This window comes from Myotis davidii, unplaced genomic scaffold (genome assembly GCF_000327345.1).
Source record: "Myotis davidii unplaced genomic scaffold, ASM32734v1 scaffold161, whole genome shotgun sequence".
In the NCBI taxonomy this organism is placed as follows: domain Eukaryota; kingdom Metazoa; phylum Chordata; class Mammalia; order Chiroptera; family Vespertilionidae; genus Myotis; species Myotis davidii.
In genome coordinates, this window is record NW_006291567.1 from 1,254,380 (window position 1) to 1,273,858 (window position 19,479).

General features: G+C 38.3%; 1 protein-coding gene across 3 annotated transcripts in view; it reads left to right on the forward strand.

Moving 5' to 3' along the window:
• ADGRG2 (adhesion G protein-coupled receptor G2) overlaps positions 1-19,479 on the forward strand; it is an 80,064-nt gene that overhangs the window by 20,611 nt on the left and 39,974 nt on the right. For 2 of the 3 annotated variants that reach the window (XM_006765124.2, XM_006765126.2), the window contains exon 3: positions 15,632-15,667. In XM_006765124.2, the coding sequence (XP_006765187.1) occupies positions 15,632-15,667 (36 nt within the window). Of the gene's footprint in view, positions 1-15,631; positions 15,668-18,207; positions 18,253-18,352; positions 18,377-19,479 lie in introns of all 3 variants that reach the window. The other variant, XM_015564878.1, reaches the window with a different exon arrangement.

The following is a 19,479-nucleotide window of genomic DNA, read 5'->3' on the forward strand; positions in this document are numbered from 1 at the left end:
GTGCTGACTTATTTCACTTAGCATAATGCTCTCTAGGTCCATCCATGCTGTTAGAAATGGTAAGAATTGCTTCCGTTTTACAGCAGCATAGCATTCCATTGTATAGATGTACCACCGTTTTTTAATCCACTCATCTGCTGATGGGCACTTAGGCTGTTTCCAAATCTTAGCTATGGTGAATTGTGCTGGTATGAACATAGGGGTGCATATATCCTTTCTGATTGGTGTTTCTGGCTTCTTGGGATATATTCCTAGAAGTGGGATCACTGGGTCAAATGGGTGTTCCATTTTTAGTTTCTTGAGGAAGCTCCGTCCTGTTCTCCATAGTGGCTGCACCAGTCTGCATTCCCACCAGCAGTGCAGAAGGGTTCCTTTTTCTCCACATCCTCTCCAACACTTGTTGTTTGTGATTTATTGATGATAGCTCCCCCTATTTTTTATAACTGGCAATTTGTACTTCTTAATTCCTTTCATTTTTTTTTCTACCCATCTCCTCAATGCCCCTCCCATTTCGCAGCAGGACACCTGTCTTGTTTGACTTTGTCCTCCAATACTAAACCCAGTGCTGGTCCCTTTCTCTCTCAATTCCGTATCAATAAAGATGAGGTTATAAATACCATGGCATTAATCTGATCCTCAGCCAATCTTGCAACCCCCAAAATCTCATTCCCCACACATAGGCATGAGGCCACTTATGTTGGGCCCTGATCCTTTTGGCAGGTAGAAGTGGTGACAAGGAATAATAGATGCTCTAGATAGATTGAGGTACTGAAGCACAGGGCATTGTGTCCCATTTTCTACTTAAAACTGGTGAGAACTCCTCACCAGTTATATCAACACAGGGCAATGACAGAGATGAGAAATGGTGGCATGGTGCATTTAGGCAGAGAGAAGGCTGGAAATGGTATTCTCTTTAAGTCTTTCTCATCTCTTGTGTGGCAGAGTAGAGACTCTAAATTGTCCTCATGTCCCTAGTGGCTAGGTTTGTTGAGAGCCAGAGACAGGGACAGAGCTGTGAAGATGATGGTGTGTACAACTTAGACCAAGAGCCACATGGAGGATATGACCGATAGTACTGAAAATTTACGCCTGGGTCAATAAGAGGGGGACCCCAGGCTATGGTAGGATTCTAAGAAACTAGACCATGCTGCCCAATGGACACAGCCTTTGGCAGTGGATACCCTCGAACCCAGCAGGGTGAGGATAGATCTCTGGAGAGGACATTGAGTACTTAAGGTAATCTATTAGAATAAGTTGATGTTCCAAGAGAACACAACTGTTGAAATGTACCTTGATGTGGGTACATCTTTAAGGAAATAACATGAAATACATTGCTCTTGGCAAGAAGTCTTGTGTTCTTAAAAGGTCACAGTGCTGTAAAAAACTATCAAGATAAATTGAGGATGCTTTTGTAATGATGTCGTGATAATTATGCTAGTTTTCAATATCAGTAGCTATATGACCTTTATCCTTTCCTCTTCTTTTCTTTCAGGAACTCACACAGCATAAAGTAAAAGTTACTCTTTTGCTACTATGGCATTTGATATAGGATAGAATTTTTTAAATTCTAAGAAGAGAGAAATTAAGAATATAAAATGGACAATAGTCTTGCTTTAGTGAATAAATTAGAATTGCTTATAATTATAAGCAATTATCTGATTAATTGAATAAACAAGAACTGAATACAGAGCTGTGTTGCATTTCAACTATAAAGCCTTTTTTTGCCTTGTTCCTACTATAAAATATGATTTGTTATTATACTGAATTGAATTCACATTAAGTCTAACAAATTCTGGGTTTTGATGTATAGGCAGGGGGAGATGAGTTTGAATTATTGAAGAATTTTCAGTTATAGGATTTTTTCAAAGTAGAATTTTAAGACTTTCAAGTGGGTTGTACAATATTACCAGGATAAAAACTCTATTTAAGGCCAGGGGCTTTGTTTTATTTCCTGCTATAAGCCAGTGTCTGGCATATAGTAGGCCTTGATAAATTGGAAAAAACAACTAAATTTTGGGCAAATCCCTTCATGTTTCTGAGCTTGTTTCCTTACTTGTAGACTAGCTTTGTATCTAGCCTTTTTCCTACCTATGGCCTATTTTGTAATTCTTTTCTTCTAGTGAACTCCAAGTCCTAGAACAGTGATGGCAAACCTTTTGAGCTCGGCGTGTCAGCATTTTGAAAAACCCTAACTTAACTCTGGTGCCGTGTCACATATAGAAATTTTTTGATATTTGCAACCATAGTAAAACAAAGACTTATATTTTTGATATTTATTTTATATATTTAAATGCCACTTAACAAAGAAAAATCAACCAAAAAAAATAAGTTCATGTGTCACCTCTGACACGCATGTCATAGGTTCACCATCACTGTCCTAGAAGATACTAACTTTCAAGTGATATAAGTAAAAATTTTCCCATCTATGTGTTGAGCAAAGACATATATAACTGTATCCAGTGTGTGTAATCAGCAGCAGAAAACCAGTACGGGTGTAATTTCAAACAAAGCAAACATCACACTCAAAATTTTTCATGCTGTCTATTGTGGGTAAACAAACAATTTTTGAAATAATGAAATGTAGTACAAGGGACTACCTTTGCCAGTTTTCTAGATTTACAGTATTGTACCAGGTCATCTTCAAGTCTCTTAGAAAAGGATTTCTATGAACTTAGCTTCCTGATATGTAACGTGAATAAATGGAACTCCATGGTCTTTCTAAGAGGCCTTCCTATGGTCCTAAGCTATCAAATTTAAATTAGATAAACACAGTTTTATAATAGATGTCCTCACCAATCAAGCATTAGTGAATAGATAAGAATGTTTTATAGTCAGAATGGAAATCATATACATGTAAATCTTAGAAAGTAACCATCTTTTTTACTTGATACCCTTTACATTGTTTATGTTAAGAAAAAAAACACCCAGTTTATTATATAAATGTAAACTTTATCCAGGGACACAAAATCATATAGTCTGAATTAATTATCATTGTAACTTATTGTTGGAACTGTGATAAAATACTTTATAAATGTAATGTAATTATATTAAAAGTAATCAACCTCATTTTACAGATGAAGTCATATAAGCAGAGAAATGTTAGAAACTTACTCAAGACAGAGCCAGGATTTAAACCCAAGTTGGTCTCTCTCAAGAACCCAGTCTCTTAATAACATTTAAAGCTTGTTTAAGGAGGTATACTCACTCATCCATTGGAAATAAATGAACATGGGCATTTTATTCATATGAAAAAGATTACCAAGTCAAGAATTAAGATGTTATTTAAAGTGAGGAATCCCAGACTTTCAAGGCTCATGACAAGATAAAGACATATAAGGAGAAGACAGTAGGACAGGAGTCACAAACATTACAAAGGCCTAAGGGCCTGTTAAGGTTCTTGTACCCAGAAGTGCTACAGCAAAGATTAGGCTTCAAAATAGAGGCAACTCAGAAATACTACATTTCTAACTAAGTAGGATGCAGCATAACTATACATAATCCCAGCCTTTTGTAGCACATTTTACTAATATGTATCTATTTATAAAACTGGTTCATCATGTGGGAGTCCTACTCTTTTTTTAAAATATATTTTATTGATTTTTTACAGAGAGGAAGGGAGAGGGATAGAGAGTTAGAAACATCGATGAGAGAGAAACATCGATCAGCTGCCTCCTGCACACTCCCTACTGGGGATGTGCCCGCAACCAAGGTACATGCCCTTGACTGGAATCGAACCTGGGACCCTTGAGTCCGCACGCTGACGCTCTATCCACTGAGCCAAACCAGTTAGGGCGGGAGTCCTACTCTTGAGGTTCATGACAAAACCATTATATGGATGTTTGTTGAGAACAAAACCTGGGAGGTGAGTCAAAAAGAAGGGGGTATTTATATTTACTCTCAAAGTGACAAAAGACTTCTCTGATTCACACTGATTACCTGACTTTTGACCTTGTCAATGTCATGACAAAAAACAAGAGAGAAGACAGTAGGTTGGAAAAATGATTTTAGCATTAATTTTGTGCCATCATTGGTTTAATGAGTATTAATTACTCCACAGCATTCAAATTCAATCTGATGTGGAAGCTCACCAAAATTTGTTTTCTTCAGCACATGTAAAGACTCCATTTCTCAGCCTTCTTTGCAATTAGTGGCCATGTGACTGAGTCCTGGCCAATGGATGTGGGCAGAAGCAATGTTTGCCACTTTCAGGTCTAGCCATTAAATATCTCCCACCTCATTCCCCTCATTGTTTGCCTATTTCATGTTGCTCTCCAGAGCAAATTTGGAATCTTCATATTGAAGATGGCAGGGCCTCTGTCAATCTGGGTCCCTGAATGACTGTATGGAGCAGATACCCCTCTCTCTGCCCTACCCTGCCTTCCACTCTAGGCTATTGATTGCACTTTACACATGGAAAATAAACTTCTACTTTTTTAAGCCCCTGAGATTTCAGGTTTATTTATTGCAGCAACTTGCTTTACCTTAACTAATAAATTTGAGAGTGACCCTTTTTCACCAGGGTTGTTGGTACATCTCATTGTGCTGTAGGAAGGGGGTGAGGTAGGCATCTCTTCTTTTTTGAGATCATATAAGAAACCAGGTTTATACAATCTAAGAAAAAGTCCATTAGGGTCACTGCTGAGATGTTCATTATCCAATCAGAAGAGAGTAATTTGAGAGCAGGAGCCTCCACCAGAGCCACCTACTCCCTTTGTGCCAACCTAGGCCACTGGGACCTTCACAGTATGGTATGTAACTTTGACTGTAACAAGGTCATTGTGCTTCAGTTTCTTTATTATAAAGTAGCAGTACCTCTCTCATAGTTATATGCAGATTAAATGAGTTAATGCATGTAAAACAGATGCCTATAATGCATCTGAGACATTGTAAACATTCAGGAAATACTAGCCATTATCACTAGAGACCATCACTGTATAATATAAATTTTTTTGTGATAGTGGAAGTGTTAGATATCTATACTGCCCAATACAGTAGCCACCAACCACATGTGGCTCAAGTGCTGTTGAGCACTTGAAAAGTGACTGAGGAACTGAATTTTAAATTTTATTTAACTTTAATTTAAATTTAAATAGCCACATGTAGTTACTGTATTGAACAGTGTGGTTATAGACTATTTGCTCTAATTGCTTCAGAACTTTTCTGTTTCATACTGTATAAGTCAGGGTTCAATCACAGAATAAGAATCACTAGACACACACACACACACACACACACACACATATTTGTCAAAGGGATTTGATCTTATACAACTGTGGAAGCTGGTTAAGCAGTCTCTGTACAGCTGTTGTCTTCATATCTGATGCTAGAATTTGACATCTATGAAGAGTAGGCAGTAGGGAAGGGAACATGTATATAAGATGGGGAGAGCAAGAACAAGCTGGAAACCACAAGCATGAGTTGTAGCCACAAAACGGAAAGCCGTGTTAGTTCTTGTTGCCTGTGACCTTTCTGCAGAAGCTGAGCCCTTCAGCACAAAATTGAATACATACCTGGCCCAAGAGTCAGAGAAGCCAAAGCTGGTAGCTCCCTCATATTAATGACGTGAAGCACTTGATAAATGTCAACATGTGAGAGCTACACATGGCTGCTACTTTACTTCTACCCAAATCTCCCACAAGAAGCTCTCTTGTGTTCCATACTACCCAGAAACATACAGAAAAAGGAATTCTGGAAATGTAGCTCAGCCTAGCCATGATGTTACATTACAAAGCCAACACACATACTAGAAAGCCAATGAGCTCAATTTTGTATCTGTTAATACTTCTAAATAAAACATAATACTAACATCTCCCAAGGCTATATTTAGTTGTTTCTGTTCTGAAAACTGGCCCAAAGATATTCTGAAGATCCATACAACCAGCCAACATTATTTTTTTAAAAGTTATTCTTTTTCATTTGTTCTGTGGTTTAGAATTTTCTCCACATAAATCCACATTATTATTATTATAATCAGAAAAGAAATTAATGTTAATTTTTAGAAACCAGCCTATGACCCCTAGAGAGACTGTGCACCCAACTAGAGGACAACCTAATAACATCATGATCAGCTGTGCTTTCCAATTTTTCCCTGAAACTTCACTGAGTCTTGACTTTATACAAGAACTTAGGAAACAAGGTACGGTCACCAGATCTGAAACCCTTTGACTTATGCCTCTTTCCTCACATGTTTCTAAAATGACCCCAAGGGCATTTTGAAAATCCCAAGGGTAGTTTGAAACAAATAATATAAAGAGAAAAGAAACTGAAGTGGCAGTCTTACTCAATAGAAGGGAGAAATCATTTTTTTTAAAAAGTCACTAGGAAAATGAGAAATAGAGAGAACCTCACTGTATTAATTACTTACATGAGCAGTATTAACTGTATATTCTTCTCAGTGCTGTAATCGTAGTACCTATGAAGTATGTCTTATTATGATTATCTTCACCCCTATTTTCTAGATGGGAAACTGAAGTATCAGGTGGATTACGTAAGTTACCCAAAGTTACAAAAGTTGTAGAAAATTAACAAGTGGTGGATTTGGACCTAGGCTGTCTGAGTTTCAGAGTCTAGGTTCTTAACCTTCCTACAACACTTGAGGGATTCAGGGCAATGTCACATGGACTGCTGGGGTTTGAGAGGTTAACCATTGGCAGCTGACTCCTGCTTCCCCCTCACCCCCACATCCCAATGACCCCCACCCCCAGATCCTCCCATCTTACCTTATAAGTATCTGTTGAACTTCTCTTTTCATGCCAGCTTTTGAAGCACAGGTCCAAGTCCTCATCATGTCTTGCCCAATTTATTGCTGTAGCCCGCTCTAGCCTTCCCACTTCAGATCATGCTCCTTGTTTATTTCATAGCTGTATAAAAAAAACATTGTTCTGTCAGGGTCCAGAGAGAGGGGAGAATGGGGTAGGGGCTGGTGAGAGGGGAGAATGGGGAGTCCATTTGGTACTGAGTCCTTATTAAAGGCTCTGCACCTAAACTAAGATGCCAAGCCATTATTGCTCAACTGAGAGCTGGAAAAGAGTGGTATGATCCAAGGAAGACCAGAAACTCTATATCCTAACCCCTAGTGTCCTTACCTCCATCTTCCCAAGTGCTTCTGCACTTAAAACTCTACCGTAAGAAACTCTCATTAACTTATAAATTACAGGTGCTGTGCATGAAAGAACATGTCAACCAATAGCAGAGTCACCCTAGACATTAGTGGGACTCAGGGAGGAGGGTGCACCCAAGCAATTATTGCTTTTATAAACTGTATCTCTTCAGGAGGAAACAGAGATAATCCTAGAGTATGCATTCTCTACGGGGGCAATATCACCCCCAGGGGGGTGAAAATTGGTTTTTGTAGGCCAAAAAAAATCTTCTATATTACAGAGGACTGGGACTAGGATGAGGCAAATGAGGGGTCTAGGGCATGAAATGTTAGAAGACACCCACTTTTGGAGTTTTGTGTGTGTTTTTACACACATAGATAATAATATATGTACTCACTAGTTGGCAAGGAGTGCTGTGAATAAGAGGATGGAAAGGGTTAGGCTAAGGGGGAAAGTGCTGTGATTTTAAATAGAGTGGTCTGGATCAACTTCTTAGAAAAGGTGACATTTGAGCAAAATTTGAAGGAGGTGCCAGGGCAAACCAAGGGGCTTCTCTGGAGGAAAAGTGTCCCAAGCAGAGGGACCAGCAAGTGTAAAAGCCCTGAAGTGGGGATATGCCCTGTGTATAGGGAAACAGCAGGGAGGCTAGTATGCCCGAGTGATGAGATCGGGGTTAGAGGGTCATTTGTTTCATGGGAATGTGGAGAGATTCCACAAAGAAGCAGGGTATAACACCAGTGTAGTAAGTGTTCAATAAAGGCAGTCTGCCTCCCTCCAGCCAGCCCCCTGAAGCACTAAGCCACATTTACATATTGAACTGAAATAGTTCCAGAAGCTACCAGCCTTCACAAGTAGAGTGAACACAAATCATGGCTAGCATTATGTGCACTGGCCTTGACCAGCAGCCTAGATTACTGTATGTATGTATCTACTGTATGTATGTATCTAACTTCAGGGGTACCGGGAAGGGGGGATAATGCCCCAATATCTCCTACCTTATCCTTCCTAAAGTGCATATCCCTCCAGTAGGTCAGTGGTGTTTTAGTTTTTCAGACCACAGCCCAAAATAAGTAGTCCAGTGTAGTGTGGGGCTGGAGTGCCTATGCTTAGATTTTAGTTCTGTCCTTTTACTAGTAATCTTGGGCACATTATTTGACTTCCCTGTGCCCCAGTTTCTGCCCCTACTTGTAAAATGAGGGTAACTTAATGTGTTTTTTTATGAGGACCAAATGAGATAATATTTATGAAGTGCTTGGTCATAGTAATGCTATATAAATGCTTATTAATTAAAAATAGACTCCCTTTTGGGACTCTACTCTTCCCTGAAAAAAAATGCATATGAATACACACAGAAATTTGTATTCTATTTCAGGGAATTTATGGACACTCTAAAATGCATCTCCTAGACCCTTGGAGGAGGGGTGGCCCATAAACCCCTGACAGAGCCTAGTTCTGGAGGGGGAAAGGACAAGGAGATGGGTGGTGTGAGAGTGTTGGAGAAGAGCAAGAAATAGGAGCTGGGGGACCTAGAACACATCTTACTCTCTTCCCATTTGGTCAAGGCCCACCTAGAATTGTCGATCATTTGTACTTTGGGACATTCCATCAGCAAGGTACTGAAGTTTTCTTGAATGATGTCATTATTAATCATTTAATAAAAACTTTATGTCAGAACATTTATTAAGCAGTGTGACATGAAATGGCCACAGCTCAAGTAAACACATTTAGGCTATGCCAAAGTAGAAATGTTTTCATTCATGTTGTTGGTCACGTAGTAAAATCTGAAAATGCAGTTCTTGGAAGAGTGTTGTCCCAAGCCCTAAAGTACCAATATAAGCTATAATAATAATAAAAGCATAATATGCTAATTAGACCAGATGTCCTTCCAGACAACCTTCAGGATGAAGCCGTGACGGCAGGGGCTGAGGCAGAGGCAGCAGAGGCGGCAGAGGCCGGGGGCCAAGGCAGAGGAGGCAGAGGCGGCTGCTGTGGTGGTGGGTAATAAGGCAGCCGCTGTGGCAGCAGGGGCCAAGCCCCTTGCATGAATTTCGTGCATCGGGCCTCTAGTCTATATAATAAAAGCCTAACTGACCGTTATGGTGGAGTGACCAGAATGACCAGTTGCTATGATGCACACTGACCACCAGGGGGCAGATGCTCAATGCAGGAGCTGCTCCCTGGTGGTCAGTGCACTCCCACAGCGGGAGCACTGCTCAGCCAGAAGCCTGGCTCACAGCTGGCAAGGCAGTGGTGGTGGTGGGAGCCTCTCCCACCTCCGTGGCAGCACTAAGGAGCAGCGAGCCAAGTGGTAAGGAGCAGCAAGCAGGCGGGCAGTAAGGAGTGAGGGCTCCCAGACTGCAAGAGGGTGCGGGCTGGGCTGAGGGACCCCCCCCCCTCCAGTGCACTGGGCCTCTAGTAACAAAATAATATTGTTTTTAGGGTTCCCATATAAGAGTGCCTAGGTGTGGCACCTCATTTTGATCATCTCTCTATGAAACAGTAATTCAATCCAGAGAAGGACTGCCACCAGATTACAAGTTTTGGCTGGGTCTAAAATATTCACGCAAGGGGGGTTGGTCATATCCTCTTTATATCCACTCATAAAGATTAAACCTTTATCTTTCTCATCCAACCTGGTGATGAATGTGTTGGAAGTAAACACTCATTAGTATTAGCACAGTCACAGGTTTAAGACAACTAACCAGTCCACATTTTAAGTCTTATACCCCATAGTATCAAACAGTGGGGAGAAAAATGTAAATTTCAGAAACATCCACACATGACCTTGCATGACTTGGGTGCAGGTAGTTTGTTTGGGAGTTGATTCCAGGGATTAGGAGTGAGGGAGCAGGGAGAAGGCATTAAGGAAAGAGGGAAAGTCAATTAAAGGTACATTATTGCAATCACTGTGTGTGATCTGTACTTGAAGGATCATTTTAACATCCTTTATAAGATCTGTTAAGCAGTCTATCTGCTGTGACTGGCAGTTATAACTACTACTCTAAACTTCAGATTCTGAATAAGGTCATCCAAGAATTCTCAATTCTTTCATTCATGGATTCTGCTTCATGGATCTCAGATCCATTCCTCATCTTTCCCCTGCTCTGCTTTCTATCACAGGGACCTGACCCCTTGCGATATTTGGATTAAATGCCTGCTCTTGAACTACCTGCCATGGGTTCCTGACTGATCCTTGATTGACAGACTCCTTAATAATGTCATCAGTCAATCAAAAAATGTTTTTGAACATCTACTGGATACAAGGCACTGGACTGGATTCCTAGAGGATAATAAATAAAGCACCAAGCAGCTTAGCATCTAGTTAGGAAAACACAACATAAAATGGCAAAGTTAAATATAATGCCTAAGAGTATATATTCAAATGCCAAGTGGATGATATAAAGATGAGAGAGCCATCTTCATTGGCTTCTGTAGCCAGAACATACTTTAATGGGCCAGAGAGCTGACGTAAAGGAGGCATCTTCTAAACTGTCCAATTTTGGAAGGGTGAAAGTTTGAAATTTTATTTGAAATCTCCTGACTTATAAATGTTGGTAAGCAATTCAAACTTTCAAAAACTTCAGTGTGATTCCCACTGTGTAGGCAAGATAGAACTTGTTTAGGAGCTAAATTGGGATTGTCAGCCAATGGTGTGCATTTGGTGGATGGCTTATGGCATTGGGGAAGAAGTCAGAGGCAATTAATGTTAAGATCCCTTCCAATGAAAAGATTCCAGGGTTCTAATATTTCACTCATATCTGAGGCAGTCAAGGCTTAGGCTCAGGAGGGGACAATGAGCATGGGGAGAAGGAACAGAGGAGAGATTAGAGAATATTTATAATAATACCATACATTTATATGCTAGTTTATAGTCTGCAGGGTTTGATACTGAAAGCATGATAGAATAGAGCAGCGATTCTCAACCTGTGGGTCGAGACCCCTTTGGCGGTCGAATGACCCTTTCACAGGGGTCGCCTAAGACCATCCTGCATATCAGATATTTACATTACGATTCATAACAGTAGCAACATTACAGTTATGAAGTAGCAACGAAAATAATTTTATGGTTGGGTCACAACATGAGGAACTGTATTTAAAGGGCCAGAAGGTTGAAAACCACTGGAATAGAGGCTCACAGGGTAGGTTCTGATCATCTCATAGAGGCTCACAGGGTAGTCTGATATCAGACTACCTGGATTCAAATCCCAGCTCTACAGTGAATTGCTAATGAGGCCATGAACACATCAATAAACTTTGCCAGCCTTAGTTTCTCAAGCACTAAAAAGGACTGATGCTAATAAAGTCACATATCTCAAAGAGTTGTTGGCTAATTAAATAATAAAATGTGTAAGAAGCTCTTGGTAGATTAAGCCTGAATCACAGGAATCAGTTTTCACTATTATCACACACACTAGTACATCATCTGTCTTTAATCCTTGCAACAGCTTCAAGTTACAGTAAGAAGAATACACAGGATGGTTGACTAGATATGGAGAGGGAAGGTGAGGAACGAGAGGAGTTGGGAGCAATTTGGTTTGTAGACTCGGCTCTATTGCTTAAACTAACTCTGGGTTTCTGGATCCTTTGCTTAACGCTTGTGGGATTTTTCTTCATAAAAAGTGGACCCTTGTAACTCATATTCTTCATAATTTTTAAATACTGGGTTTCTGAGTATGGTGGGAATAATAATGGCTCCCCCAAGATGTCCATGTCCCAATGCCTAGAATCTAAAAATATTATTTTACATGGCAAAGGGGACTTTGTGGATGTAATTAAAGTTAAGAAAAAAAATAAAGTTAAGGACTGTGAGATGGGGAGATTATCATGGATTACCTGGGTGGGGACAATCTAATCACGTGAGTTCTTAAAAGTGGAAGAGGAAGGCAGAAGAGTGAGTCAGAAGGATGCCACATGAGAAGGACTCCCCATCCCATCCCACAGTTGCTAGTTTTGAAGATGAAAGAATGGGGCATGAGCCAAGAGATGTGGGTGGCTTCCAGATTTTGGTACAGCCCTCAATTTATAGCCAGTGAGAAAATGAGGACCTCAGTCCTACAACCACAAGATACTGAATTCTGTCAAAACTCCCCAAAAGCAGAACACATATTCTCCACTGGAGCCTCCAGAAAGGAACACAGTCTGTCAACACCTTGATTTTAGTGTTATGAAACATGTAGTAGACTTGTGACCCATAGAACTCTAACATAACAAATTTGTGTTGTCTTAAACCACTAAATTTGTGGTAATTTCTTACAGCAGCAACAGGAAACGAATATACTGAAATTTCCAGCTGAAATTATTTGGCTGGTTTTACCAGCAATACTGTCAAATTTGAGAACTAATTAAATATGAAAATGATGTGAGGTGATGAGAGATAAGTTCTTAGATATATAGAGTTGGAGAGGCAATGACAGTAAGGCATTTACATGGCAGTGATCAGACCACACTTGGCCATGTGGGATTGGAGTTTGGGAGGTAGCAATAATTTTGAAACAATGTGTCAGGGAGGAAACATAGTGAAAGAGGCTCCATTAGTGGAGCCAGTTTCTTGAGTTTCCAATTCCTCTGTTTGGCTTCCATGCTAAATTTATGTGTGCCAAACTCCTGCTCATCATAATTGGAATATATGGACTTTGTGTTTTTTTTTAATCACTAGGGAGTCATACTGAGTAAATTTTATAGACACATCACAATAATTTTATTTATTGACTTAAATCAAAACTTCAATAAATGAATAATGCTTTAAAATTTGGTCTTTGTTCATTTCCAAAGGAAAATCTGAAAAATTTAACTGTTTTCCCTTTCTTTGTTTATGAATCTTTTTAACAATGGAAATATTTTGTCTCCTAAGAGTGGCATGGAACTCAAATATATGACTCACTGGAAATGACGACCACCTCTTTGGTTATAATAAATGGGAAGTTGGTTAGGAGAGAGCCCAAGAGAAACAGGCCGATACTCAGGAAATGTAAGGCCTATGGGGACATCTCTATGTTACAACAGGAGGAGTGATGTGGAGCATCATAATGAGAGGCAGAAAGTGAATAAAACGTTAGTCACTGAGCAATCAGTCCCCTAGAAGAAGAAAAAAAAATGACAAAAGAAAAAAGTTGGGCAGAAAGTTTTTAAATCTCTAGCTTCTATTTACATGATTCCCTCCCTTCATCACTATACACTGCTGCTGGGAGCTCTGTAAGTTCCATGATGGAAGAGGCCAGCTCTGCATGTGGGTTAGGCTGGTTTAACCCTTGGGCTAAATTTTCATCAGGTTTTACCTCCTGATTGTGAGTCTATGCCTATCCAACCAACTTTGTGGGTTTTCCAGGAAACCTCCCTTTCTGCTCTGGCTCTCCTATTATGCTTGACTAGTCCATGTCCTCTAACATCTAAGAAAGAGGTGAAACTCAAATCAGCCACCTTCCCTGTGGGTACACAGCTCTCCTCAAAGGATTTAGCAATGGAGAAGGTTGGAACCATTGGTGGCTATGGCAGCCATTATTAGCCTCTTTTGCCCTTCAGCATCACTCTCTATCGTTCTTTCCTGGAACTCAACTCTTCCTCAGTGTGGTGTATCATATTACTTTATTTGTAGATATTGTACCAACCTTGCATCCCAGGAATAAATGCCACTTGATCATGATTTATGGCCTTTTTAATGTATTATTAGATTTGATTTGCTAATATTTTGATGAGATTTTGGCATCTATGTTCATCAGGGATATTGGCCTATACTTTTTTTTCTTTGTAGTGTCTTTATCTGGTTTTGGAATTAGGATAATGTTGGCCTCATAAAATGAGTTTGGGAGTCTTCCCTCCTCTTGAATTTTGTGGAATACTTTGAGAAGGATTGGTCTTAATTCTTCTTTGAATGTTTGGTAAAATTCACCTGTGGTTCAGGACTTGTATTTATTGGAAGTTTTTTGATTACTGCGTCTGTTTCATTGGTTTGTTCAGATTTTCTGTTTCTTCTTGATTCAATTTTGGGAGATTATATATTTCTTGCAGGTTGTCCCGTTTATTGGCATATAGTTGTTCATAATATTGTTGTATAATACTTTGTATTTCTGTGGTGTCAGTTGTTATAGCTCCTCTTATATTTCTGATTTTATTTATTTGGGTCCTCTCTCTTATTTTCTTGATAAGTCTAGTTAAAGGTTTATCAATCTTGTTTATCTTTTCAAAGAACCAGCTCTTTCCCAAGAGTATTTTAAAAATTAAACTTCTGCTAACCCAACATATTCTTTTATTGGCAGAATATTAAAGTAACATGAAGGATATTTTGAGGGGCAGAGACTAAGAGGAGGCAATTTCAGCTAAATTAGGCTATCAAGTCATTAACTACTCTGGGTACATGGAGAAAAATCAGGTTATAGTTTGTGTGAAATGATCTTTCTTATCATACATATAAATACATATATATATGTGCATATGTCCATTTATCTATATACAGTTAAACTTGAACAAAATGGGTTTGAACTGTATTCATTTATATGTAGATATTTTCAATAAATACTGTAAATGTATTTCCTTATGATTTTATTAATAACATTTTCTTTTCTCTAGCTTACTTTACATTATGTGAGAACACACCATACTAGTATAACACATATAACATGCAAAATACGTATTAGTCAACTGTTTATGTATCAGTAAGGCTTCTTCTGGTCAACAGTAGGCTATCACCAGTTAAGTTTTTGGGGAGTAAAAAGTTATATGTGGGTTTTCAACTGCGCAGGAGATTGTTGCCCCTAATCCCCACTTTATTCTAGGGTCAATAGTATAGATAGATAGATATAGATATAGATATAGATATAGATATAGATATAGATATAGATATAGATATAGACATATACACATATACATAAAGAAAAAAGAATATATGTCAGAATGTTAATGTAATTTATCTCTGGGGTGAAATTATAGGTGGTTTTAATTTTCTTTTTGTTTATCTGTAATTACTGAAGTTTCTCCAATAAGTGTATATTATTTTTCATAGATAAAAAATAAAATTACTTTGCTTTTACGGAATCTGACTATCTCCCCAAATAAATAATACAGCAGTTCTTATCGTTTATACACCCAGAGGCATCTGATTTAGTTTAATTCATAAGAAAGAAGTAGTGTAATAGATATAAAGTCTGTGCTAATAGGTATAAATGGAAGCATAGTTAATGGGAGTTCAATTTATGCAGATGTATACATTTACTTTTACAAATTATAAAGAATGTTAGCCAACAACTAAAGGTCTTATTAATCATTTTTAATTTAAAACATAGTAAACCATTATACAACAAAATATATAGAGCATGGTTAACAGTTAAATTGGAAGAATTGATTCACCGGAGATATGCCTTTGTAGAGAATTGGAAAGAAGCACTGATTAGGCTGTTAAAAATAATAGTAAATTAACATACTGCCCTCTTTTGGTAGCTATTAGCCAACTCATTTTACATTCACTCCCTTTTAAGATGTTACTCTCCTATGAATTTATGCAAACTAAACTAATTTTAAATCACCTTTTTCCTCAACAGACAATGCTGGGAATTCCAGTTTGTTACCACCGTCTGGTAAGACTGTTATTTCATGACTTTGGGGAATTTCAGAAAAATAATCTAAAAGTTCTCCATGCAATATGGCATGTAGGCAAATACAGCAAAATTGTTGTGGGTTTTTTTTATGATGCTTAATTATGTTAAATTCTGTCATTAAATCTATAACTAAAAAGCCAGTAGCAAACTTAAGAGGACAGGCATATTGTTCTCACACATTGCTGGACAAAGCTGGGAGTAAACTGTGGATTTTCATTACGGTAACTGTTTAAGTTCTTCAATGTTATTTTTAGTATTCTAGTTCACAAGTCTCCTAAAGAGCATCAAGAACATAAACATGCCAATATTCTTATATTTGAAGGATGAGATGTTCTCTTAAACTTCCTCAGTACCCTCACTGAATGAATATTTTTCAAAAGGCTTATAAGGGCTTAGCACTCATAAGAATGGGGAGGCAAACACATTAAAGAGAAATTTATAACTAGGACCCTTCTTAGCAGGAACCAGGAATAGAACCTATACTCAAGACTGCTAGCTGGAATGGAACCTCAGGGATAAAGTGGTCCAGCCCCATATTACTTAGTTGATGACATGAAGCCTGGAGCAGCTGAGTACCTTGTCTAAGGTCACACAGTTCTTGCCCCACACCACACAAAGGTGGCTTTTCTGACTCCTACTTCTGTATTCTTTCTGGTATGCCATATATTACAGAACAATCGTTTGTGGTAAGGAGTCAGCTCACACTGTATTCTTAGTTGTGTGAAAATGAGCTTCTATTGTTATTAATTCTTTTAAAAAATAATAATAGCTATTACTTCTTGTGTATGTACTACATGTCTGGGAGTCTTCAGACATCTCATTTTGCTTCCAATCTTTCAACATAGGAATTATTATATTGATGTTAGAGATGAAAAACTATGGGTCAGAGAGGATAAAACTTGTCCATGTTCACACATTCTCTGAAACCAGACTACTTGGGTTTGAATTCAGCCGCCATCCTCCTACCCCCATTGCTAGCTGTGTGACTTTGGGCAAGTTCCTTCACCTTTCTTGTGCCTCTGTTTCTTTTTTATAAATTGGGGAGGATGAGAGTACCTATTTCATAGGGTAATTATGGAAATGAAATGAGATAAAAACATGTGCCTGGAATGGAGTAAGTCCTCAATAAATAGTAACAATCATTATTCTGGGCTATTTAGCAATGGGGCAAAGATTCAAACCCAGGACTTCAAGTCTCCAAATCTCAAGCTCTTTTTACTGTGCCATTTTGCCCCCTCATTGTGAAGCTTCTAGGGTAAAATAAACCACTGTATGTTTCTCCTGGTACAATAGCCTTCACCAGATATAATCAGAGTGATATCTTTACAAAATTCTGTTTCCATGGAATGGTATATGGGGCTTTGGGTCCAGTCACAGCCTCGGTTCTGAGTGCCCTAGGGGAGAGCTGCACTAATTGGAAGGTAAGAGTCAGTGCACATCAGGGACAGATGGGCAGCTGTGTCTGCAGCTTTCTTCTTTGGATGGCATCACCAGTCATCAATATTTAGAAGAACTGAGAGTCATTAATTAAAAACCAGCTTTGGCCAATTATTTTGATCTGCCACAAGAGCAAAGGATTCCATGTCCACACTTTGAATCTTACTGCTCAGGAACTGGCTTACTTCTGAAAAAAATATTGTTGGTGATTTTAAAAATGTAGTAAATGACAAAATATGGAATGAATAATGTAGGACAGACAGGGTGTGTGTGTTTCAGCCAAGGCATGAGCAGTCTAAAACACACAGTCCAGCCAAGTGCCTTGACACACCCAAATGTTGTCCTTACAGGCTGAATATCAGGCTCCCTACTGCAAAGCTTGACTTCCTTGTAAAATATTTGTGTTTACTTTTCTTGTGTATATGTAGAAGTCAAGCCATTGGATCTTTTAAACATATAAACTGGCAAAGTGTGTGTAGTAGACTGAGCCCTTAGCATAAGTGGAGTTATTCTACGGTAAATTTATAACTTGATTGTCTTAATAACAGCCATACTTTTAAGTAACATACCAGGAAATTGTGTTAGGTGATAGCAATGTTTTGTTTTGTTTTTAATCCTATGGGAAGAATTGCTAGGTATCATTATAACCAAATGGACCCAGTGTACCAATATGTGTCATAATTGTAGCTTGAAAAATATTTAAAGTATAAAATGCTTTCTAGAACTCTTGGCTGAAAATTTTTGAAAGTAGTATATCTTATATTTTGTTGCTGTTCCTAAACTTATTTCCATAATATCCCATAAGTAGGAGCAGGCTTTGTGATCATGAGTTTCAGATACTTCATCTGTAAAATCTGTAAAATGATACAATTGCACTCATTTCATCTCTTGGGTTCTTTCTCTACAATTCTCTGATTAAAGATATACTAAGTGATTATAGGACTTGCAGATTTAATTACATATTGGTCTCATGTTTTCCACTTCTTTTCATAATTATATCTCAAAAGTTCTAACTCCCTAAAATTCAATAAATAATTGTTTCCAAGTATTAATTTGAAAAACGTGTGTGTTTTCTCCTGCAGCTGACTCTCCTATTGGTTTTGTCCCATACTACAATGGTACTCCAGGCAAGATTTTGAAAAAAATTTAAATCTAGATTTAGTCCAATTTGTTAAATTTTTTATTTAATTATATCTTTGTATTGTTTTTTTCCCCTTGGGACAAAAGAGGTTGAAACTACAAGCCTAAATGGTAAGAATTTTTCTGAAGCAAGTGAAAATTGATAACCATTAATATGAATATAAGTATAATGAATGGTGTTGCGGGTTTCCATATTCAAATAATCAAAAAGAAAAACCCAAAGAAACCCAAGACTGACAACCTGGAGGGCAATCTAAACTTTCTGGTTAAATGAGAATATTCTTATTATCATGGAGGGAAGACAGCCCTCCATCACTCTAACTGTTCTGTAAAAGAAAAGAAATGTTGCCTGGCCAGTGTTGATTGCTGGACAGGGCGCATGCCCAGATTGCGGGCTCAGTGTGGGGTGTGCAGGAGGCATCTGATCAATGATTCTCTCTCATCACTGATATTTCTATTTCTCTCTCCCTTCCTCTATGAAAGCAATAAAAATCTATTTTTAAAAAAAGAAATGTTGACCACATTTTGAGTACCCCATTTCGCTTGCTCACCAACACAATTCAAACACATTTTTTTATATGACAGATTGTTTAAATGTGAAAAGCACATCCAGTGATTTCAATATGATTCAGCATGGATTTGGAGGCACAAAGTGTTCAAAGACAGCCTTTTTACAGATGATTTATCAATTTTAAAATAGTATAAAATAAAACACTAGCTTCATTATGCTGGAGAAAAGGACAAAGAACTGGGTTACATTCGAGGGAGGTGGGCAGGGCAGCACATTCTGTTCCCTCCCCTTTGTGGGAAGACAGCCTTCCATCTTATTGCAGTCAAAACCCAATACTTTTCACAATCCCTTAGTCAAAATAAAATCTCGCCATGTGTTTGGCAGCTAAGAGCTAAACAATCATAGATGCAGCTCATACTGATCAAAACTGGTATAAATTCAATTTTGGTCTAATGGGAAGGACCAGGCATCGTCATTTTTATATGCAATTGCTTTTTACAATGAAAGCACATCTTCAAAATAGCTTTGACAGTAGTTTTTGGGTCCTATTGTATGTGGTTAAAAAGTGTGATAATGTAATACATGCCTTTCCCCCCTAAAGTTTCATCCAGAATAATAAATTCTAGAATGCTTTCCATTAAAATAAATACCAATAGAATAGATTTTAAATTGCATTTTAAGTGAAACAAGATGAAAATGAGGT